The sequence below is a fragment of the Kogia breviceps genome, chromosome 8 (genome assembly GCF_026419965.1).
Source record: "Kogia breviceps isolate mKogBre1 chromosome 8, mKogBre1 haplotype 1, whole genome shotgun sequence".
In the NCBI taxonomy this organism is placed as follows: Eukaryota; Metazoa; Chordata; class Mammalia; order Artiodactyla; family Physeteridae; genus Kogia; species Kogia breviceps.
In genome coordinates this window covers 49021966-49030574 of record NC_081317.1, presented here as the reverse complement: position 1 = coordinate 49030574, position 8609 = coordinate 49021966, and the positions used below count along the sequence as shown (strand labels likewise).

The 8609-nt window shown below is 38.6% G+C and overlaps 1 protein-coding gene across 1 annotated transcript; it reads right to left on the bottom strand.

Annotated features, from left to right (window-relative positions):
- Nucleotides 1–7013: 7013 nt before the first annotated feature.
- TUSC1 (tumor suppressor candidate 1) lies at nucleotides 7014–8346 on the bottom strand. Its single transcript, XM_059072975.2, has one exon. The coding sequence runs from the start codon at nucleotides 8016–8018 to the stop codon at nucleotides 7404–7406; it is 615 nt and encodes a 204-aa protein (XP_058928958.1). The 5' UTR covers nucleotides 8019–8346; the 3' UTR covers nucleotides 7014–7403.
- Between the last annotated feature and the right edge of the window lie 263 nt (nucleotides 8347–8609).

Below are 8609 nucleotides of genomic sequence, written 5' to 3'. Positions count from 1 at the left end.
TAAAATTACTTTATAATGGCTATGGATATAGGGATGAATGGACAATTAGACCGTTTTTTATTTGGACTCTATCACATCTTGCTTAACTTGTTTGTAGTATTAAACAGTTCATTCTTTCATCAAATTTATCTTCCCTGGGTTTCAGGAATTACAATCTCTTAGATTTCCCCTTACATTTCTAGCCTACACTTTTGAATCTCCTTTGTTGGCCTTTGTTAGTTCTTTGAATATACACTTTTCTCTAACTTTATTCTTTGGTCTTTATCTCTTATAGCTGTAGATATTTCCCCCATAATTGTTATCATCTTTATATACTGCCTTGTAACAAGCTCTGCTTTCAGAGGAAACAAATTAAGAAACATACTCTTCGCCAACAATTTTGATCGTGTTCAAACACTGTTACCTCTTAATTGTACCGTTGCTCTAATTTCTTTACTGGCATTTCTATCTCCAGTTCCCCCTTTCCTCTAATTATCTGCTGCCTGTGTAATCTTTCTTAAAACTACACCTGATCATGATATGAGCTACTCTACAATTCTAAATCAATCACCTGCTCAAAGAACTTTGATTTTTCTCCATTGAACGATTAAATTCTCATTTGGAGTTTAAGGTCTTTCACCATTTGACCAGTCTGCTTTACTTAATCCTCTATACCCTTCACTGCAGTCATATTACAGTCTTTTGTATTCCTAGAGCATTCCCTATACATTTCTATTCATATCCCTTTGCTCATGTTCCCTTAGTCTTAAATAATCATCCCATGAGACCCATCTACTTGATCCCCTATGTGTCTTTTAAGAATTAGCTCTAATAACACTTCATGTGAATCCTGTTCTTCCTACTTTGGGTCGTTAATATTTTCTCCCTGATTTCCTATTTTACATTATATGTCTGCATCTTTGCATTGGATGTTAAACACTTCAAAGGAAGAAATGATTTCATAGATTGTATTACTAATAGTCAAAGATTTTATACATGAGTTATTAAAAAATATCTGTTGAATGATATTGAATCACTGAGGATACAATTTTTTTAAAACCCTGTAACCAGTAATATATACCTAGTATCTAATTGTAAAACCTAATTTTCATGTGTATGTTTTAAGTTAGTTAAATCAAGAAAGCATCTAACTAGATTAACTGAAGATCAGATTTTGAGATATATCATTTTGCTCCATGGAATCTTCAAGATGCATTAAATTAAATACAGTAAAAGTATGCATATCAATATCAGTAGTCACCGTTCATTTATTGAATCAACCTGGGTCCCCACAGGAAAAAAAAATGGCACACTGAAGGTGAGTAATTTTTAAATGTTCAATAAAGGGCTGTTTGCAAAAACTGGATATGGTTTAGGGAAACCAAAGGTTATGGAGCAGTACCCTGAAGGTAGTAATACCTACTGTGGAAAACTTCACCACCCCTTGGGCAAAAGTGGTGAGAGGCTAGAGCCCTTACCAGAACCTGGAGAAAGAGGACTCTGAGAGAAGGCAGACTTATAGGAGCTGTGACCCTTGATAGGCAGGAGGCAGCTAAACTGTAGCAACCCCATACCCAACTATACTTTCTGCTTCTGTCCTCTTGCTAGTATTTCCATGGCCAAATCCAGCCAGAAACCAATCTTGCCCTGAAACCCAAAGACCAAGGGAGGCCAGCAATGTGGTAAAAGAGAGAGTAAGGTAGAGAAGAATAGAGTGGATCTGGAAGGCAAATGTTTGATATCTGGGAGTTGTTTTTGGACATTTTGTTTTTATTTTATGCTGCTGGATCTTTCTTGGCATCAGAAGAATAATTTATGGAATTTATTACATCATGAAATATATTGCTTAATAAAAACGTGTAAATTTCTTTTTGGCTAAAGGAAGTCTTCAGCTCCAATTATTTCACATTTTTGTTAAGAAACTCAACATCTGCATCAATAATATGGGGAAAAAAAACACTGCTGAAGAAGAGGATTCAGAAACCTTTTGATTATAGCTTTCTGTTTGAGTACATAATCAGCTTCACAGTCAGGTATTTTCAGGTCTTAGAATTATTAGTAGTGCTAATGTGCCTCAATAAAAGTGCTTTTATTCTTCTCAGAAAAGGTTGTGAAGCACACACATTCATTAATATAACTTTTGGGATTTGTAGGTTAATTCGGTAGCCTCCTTATACTTGATAGATACACACCTGCCCCGATTTCTTGCTTGAAATGTATAAAATGCCAAGCAAAAAGATACGCACTGAAAAATTCTGATGAATTAATCCTAAACCTTAAAAAGTAGTTGTGAAGATAAAAAAAATGTCAAAAATCTAAAATAATTTTAATAGCTAATTCTTTTTGTCCCAAAAGCCAAGGAACATGAAAAATTATCTTTCAAAAACAGTAATTTTCTTACTTTGGTAGTATTGTATTTTAAAGCATAAAATATAAGTTTAGTTATAATATCTAATTTAAGTCTCATAACAAACCTAGCTATGATGCATATCTGGATACATTCTACTACTCAATTTTCCTATTTAAGAAAAATTCCATGTTAAAAAGATTAAGTAATATTCTTGAGGTCCAAAACTAATAAATGACAAACTCTGCAAATGAGCTTTGGACTCCCAGTGTAGTATTCTTTAGACTCTATCAGGATCTATAAATATTTTTGGGCACATAATAAAATGTGTACATCATTTACTATACTAAGAACACTCTAGAACACACACAGAAAGAATAAATTTTAAAAGCATGAGGTAAAAATAAATGTAAATAGAAGACCTGAGATTTTTAACCTGCTCTCAGCAAACTTTCATACCCTACTTTGAAAATTATTGGTCAATAGTACATACACCAATTTATCCTCTGAATTAAAATAAATTTGCATTCCTTAGTGTTTACCTCATGCAAAATGAAACAAAGGTCCTTAGATAACCTATTCCCAAAATTATGAATGAAGAAAAAGGAAAAATTGTGAAAGGCATTTTTGAGGCAAAAAATTTTAAGATTTGATAAGCATTTGGATATAAGCGGCATTGGAAAAGATATTCAGAATGATTTATAATTTTTTTCCTATAGCCATTAGGCAAATGCTGATTATTTGAGTTATGGAATATAAGAGATAGAACAGCTAAGTTTACTTTTATATTACTATTCATTTGAAAATCTTTCCATAGTTTATTGGCTATCCAGTTTTTCTCTAATATAAAGGATCTGTAAGTTCTTTTGCTTTTTTTGGCATTGGGATGATTGCCCTTTTCTTGTTTGATTTATAAGAGTTCTCAATAGTTATAGATATTAACGTTTTGTCCATTTTATGTTCTTTGTGTCTGGCCTCTTTTCCTCAACATTTTGTTTGGGAGACACCCATATTTTCGTGTGTCATCATAGCATTCATTCTTACTGCTGTATAGTATTCCATTTTTACTCCTACTAAGAGAATTTCCTAACTCAAACTGGGTTAAACAATAAGGAAATGTATTTTCTCAGATAAGTGGAAGTCCAGATGTAGGACAGACTCTGGGTGTGATAACCAGAGCTGCAATGATTTTATTAAGATATACGTTTTCTTTCATCTCTCTGAACTGCTATTCTTATGATCACAGGATAGCTGCCAGGGTCAATGGGTCGTGTGATAAGGTTTTACCAGCAGAATGTGACCAGGGGAATTTATATCACTTTCACACTTGGCCAAGTCTTTCTTTTTCTTTCCCATATGCTGAAATCTGGACCTGAAAGTAACCTATTTCTACCACACAGATGAAACAATGACCTTGGGCAAGGTAGAGAAACATGATAAAAAGAATCTGAGACCCTGAATGACCATGTGGAGCATAGCTTCCCGACATCGTGAAGCACCTGAATCAGGAAGTTTACGTACCAGATTTTAAAATCTTGTTTTTAATAGTCACTGAATTGTTGGGGTTCTTGGTTATTAGCAACAGAGTCTTCACCACAACTTAAGTCAGACCCATTAAGTTTAAAATACAATGGAGGTTTTAAGTTTAAAATGACAGAATCAAAAATAAAGTGAGGATACCTGGAAAAATGAAACACCATGGAAAATTTTTATCATTCTCAGGTATGAGGTCTGTAGTAGACTGTTGTTCAAGTTCCTCTCTCTAAGAACACAGTTTTTAGAGTAGAATGCCTATCACTCGGACAAGAATTAAGCGCCAACAAACTCACTGCTGTCCTTTCTCAAATTTTCTCTAAAGTCTTTCTCAAATTTTCTCTAAAGTCTAATAAATTAACATGAATAATGCAAAGACTATACTGACAAGTCGATTCTGAATATGAATTTTTTAATAAGCAAAATCCCCTATGGATTAAACACAACATAGTTTAAGTCAAATCATTAAGAGATGCTAATCTTAGTTTAAGCTTTCAAATCTGAAATTTGAGCACGATAACCTCATAAAGTCAGATGTGGGTATTATCGGTTTTCCTTGGTTCATATTTCCATTGCACAAATATTTATATAGTGTCTGTATCAGATAGGTAAAATATATATCAGGAAAGCAAGTTTAGAGTAGAAAAATTAGAACTTATAATTGATCAATTAATCACTGAAGAGAAATATTAATAAGTGTTTTCATTCACTCATGAAGATTTTATGACAAATTCTCAGTGAAAATCTGTTCCTTTAATCAAAATAGAAAATGGTATTTTGGCACTGGGATCAAAATCATGTTGCTAACAATTATTTAGTATATACTGATGATTTAATTTATTGAATAATTTGGTATTAGTTTCATCATGGCCATACTCATAAATTGGCAAACCTATGTCTAAGACTAAACAATATGAAGAATATTTTCAAGTATTCTTCAAATATTCATTATGTTCGAGAAATATAGCAAGGACAGCTTGTTCTGTGATCTACAAAAGACCCCATTTTATACTGCTTTGATTTACATCCTAATTTTTACAGATAAAAACATAAAGATGGTATACGTTTGTGAGTAGCAGCAATAAAAATTGCTGATTAAAAAAATGCCAACCCTCCTCACTGAATTTGCTTGCTAATATGACACACATTTTTGTTGCTCATTTCTATTATAAGCCCTCTTTTCATTGCACAACAAATCTGAAGTTATGAAAATGTCATTGTAACAAAGTATGATAATCTGCAGTTTTAGGCTATTTTAGATCAAACTAGAGCTTAGACAAAACTTTTCTAAAATCAACTTTACCCATTTCTTAAACAGGTACATATTTTGATATAAAAAAAATCTTTTATATTACTACATGATACTTCTCATCAGGTATCATTGGGGAAATTCAACAAAGTTGAGCCTTAACCCATTTATAGGGGCATTTGGGTTTCAGAATTTTTAAGACTTTTCAGGAATTATGCTCATAAAAATTCCTCATTTGTGTGTGTGCCTTATTACAAAAGTTTTTTCACCATACTTATTATACATGATTTTAAAACAAAGGGTGTTTAAAACTAGTTAAACTAAATATTTTGCTTAGTTCTTGAGTTGCCAGTTGCCACAATCAGGAAATATTTTAACCTTTTTGTATTATTCCCTTATTATAAAGGCTTTATCTCCCCTGTTTGTTTAAAAGGAGAGAAAAATGTCAACACATTCGAAATATACATATCTGCTAATACCCATAAAGTCATAGAGGAACAAAATACAGAAGGAAAGTAAAGTGACAGTAAAATATGCACTTGAAATTTCACAATTTGGATTATAATTCTTACTGATAGATCTCTTATTTTGAAGCAGGTATTCTGCAGATAGCATTTCAATAAAATTTTTGTAACATTTTAAGGTAGATGGTATGTTCATTTTAATGGTGAGAAAACTAAGGCGTAGGGAGATTAACTAATTTACACCCAAAGTAGAAGTAAAGCCAATATGCTTTTTTCCATTCTTCAATTCCTACTGCCTCCTAAAAATGTTTTAATTATTTTGCTATTAGAAAATGACGTAAAGGGGATAGAAATACTTTTCATATACCTACTTATTCTCACCAAGTTTCTTCTCATATTTCTTGGTCATAGGGGAAGATTTTAATGTTCAAAACTATCAAGTACTTTTAAGCAAAATGTACAAAGTGTCTTCAATACCCAGGATTAGAAAAAATCTCAAAACTATTTTCTTTGGCAACTTGTTTTATAATATATGCTATGAAACTTCTGGAATATTCCACAAACAAAGCAAACATTCTAACTCATGATTTTTTTCTAGCTGTAACAAACTCTTCTCATTGTTTTCTGCCTTCTTAAACTGAAGTGTTCTCCACCACTTAAACACCGTTTTACACCTATGATTTTTACCAGGTACAATGGTATCCTCTTCATTACTAGGCAAAGGTATTATTCATTAACAAAGTACAATCAACTGATTTTAGAATATATGTTAAGATAATCACATATTTTTTCCTGCATTCAAATTACAACTGAGACTTAAATCACTTTGTTTTGGGACTTCTGATATACATATAATTCATCATTTCTTAAAAATTCTTAAACATTAGCAATATTAGGCAAAGTAGCTGTGTGCTATGCTGTCAAGTCTAAAATGTATAAAAATTATGAAATGTTTAGACTGTCTAATCTTTAGATTATTTTAAAAGATCACTGTTTCATAAAGTGAAAAGAAAATGTTTACAAAGGCTAATCAAGTTCAGATATTAAAAATAGGTATAATATATACATACATGTATATTTCTTAAAGACGTGTAAACATTTCACACACTTTAAATAATAGTCGTGGGAGAGTTTTAGGTTATTTTTAGTGCACCAAATTTATTTTCTAATCAAAGAATTACTATAGGCAGATAGTTTAAAAATTCCCAGGGCTGGGGGAGGCGGGCAGAGTGGGGTAAACAAATCAGTATATATTAGATGTATAAGAACTAGAGCCAGGGCAGACATGAGTTTCTAAATTATATATATCACCTTTTTCATAAAAGGGTGGTGCTTCATAGGCTATCCAAGTAACACCAACTTAACAAACCAAATACTTAGAATGTTGGCCACATAAGAGAGCGGCTGGAGGTTTTGGGAGACTGAAGAATGAACAAACTCAACCGATTCAAAATGTATTATTCGTCCCTCAAAGAACCAAAACAGAGGGAAAAAATACCACAGATCCTCACAACACTCAGAAAAGTTCAGGCATTAGGACGTGTTGACTGGCACCCATTTCTTGCTGTTTTAAAACCCGCCCCTCCGCTGCCTAGCCTCTCTCCACGGAAACGAGCAAGGGCCAGAAAAGATTGATCTGTACACGTGGGGAGTCAGACGGCCCCACGCCCTTCTCAGCCTCTGCCTGCCGAACGCGACGCGCCCCCGGAAGTAGCCGAACCAGGCAGGAGGCAGGAGCGCGCGGCTGAGGCGCGCGCTAGCTGAGGGCAACCATGAACGGAGGAGGAGGGGCCCGCGCGAAGCCCCGCCTTCCCCAGGCTGCGGCCTCTGGCTACAGCCAGGGTTCCGAGGGCTCGGGCTCGGGCTCCGGGGTTCGCTGGCCTGAGTCGGGTCTGCGTGGACAGGGCTCCTCCTTGTCCCCACGCGGGCGCGGCCCCCGCTGTTCGACGTGCAACTGCAGCAGGGCCCGGCGGTACATGGCCTCCAGCTTCTCAAGCCGGGCTCTCAGGGCCCTAGGGCTGCCCTGCTCGTCCTCGGGGCCGCCGCCCCTAGCCCTCCTGTTCGTGCTGGCGTCCTCGGGGCCCGGGGTCGCCCTCGCCGCCTCCGCGTACGCCCCGTCACCACCCTCACCGGGGAGCCGCAAGGCCTGACGGAAGAGGCTGCGGTTCTCGCGCTTCAGCCGCCGGTTCTCGAGCCGCAGTCGGGCGTTCTCCTCACGCAGCCGCGCGTTCTGTCGGTCCCGCTCGTCCCGCATGCGGATGGCCTCTAGGTGGTTCGCCGCCAAGTCGGCGAACCGCTCCTCCAGCTGCTGTCGGGCGCCGCCCGCGCGGCCTCGCCAGCCCGCGCTGCCGCCACCCCCACGAACGCGGCCCAGGCAGCCCTGCCCGCGGCTGTCCTCTCCGCCGCAGCTCCCGCGCCTTGTGGCGCCACCACGCATGCGCCACATCGTCCCAACCGCGCCGCCAGCCCCTTGGGCCGAGGGGCCGCGCGCCCAGGCGCCAGCGAGTTCGGGGCCCGGCAGGGCAGTCGGGGCAACAGCGCAGGAGGAGAGGAGGTGGCGGGCGGCGGCTGCTGGCTTGGGGCCAGAGGAGGCCGGGAGTTTGCCCGGTTTGAGGCGTGTCTTGTCTCCTCGGGTGGAGCTGCCCCCCTGGGCCTGCGATCTCCAGGCCGGCTCACACACAATGCCCCTGGGGAACGCCCTGCGGCTCAGCCCTTCGGCAACGCTGGGGGAAAAGCGTGTATCCTCGGCCGGGCTCTGCCAGGGCTCTTCGGCGCGGGCCAGGGCACTGCAGGACCCAGCCGGCCTCGCCCTGTCTCCAGCACAACCACCAGTTACCTTGCCTTTTACAGGGCAATCTCAAAGCAGATAATAATACAATGAGAAGTTCTGGGACAGCTTTATGGGGCACGTTGAAAAGCTATAACGGGTTTATTTAGAAACCAGCGGTTTAACCCACCTCTAAGCTTAAGGAAACATTCAACAGAGTGGAGCTGAGCACCTGTCATGAGGCCCTCAAATGGGAACGGGCAGCTCTCA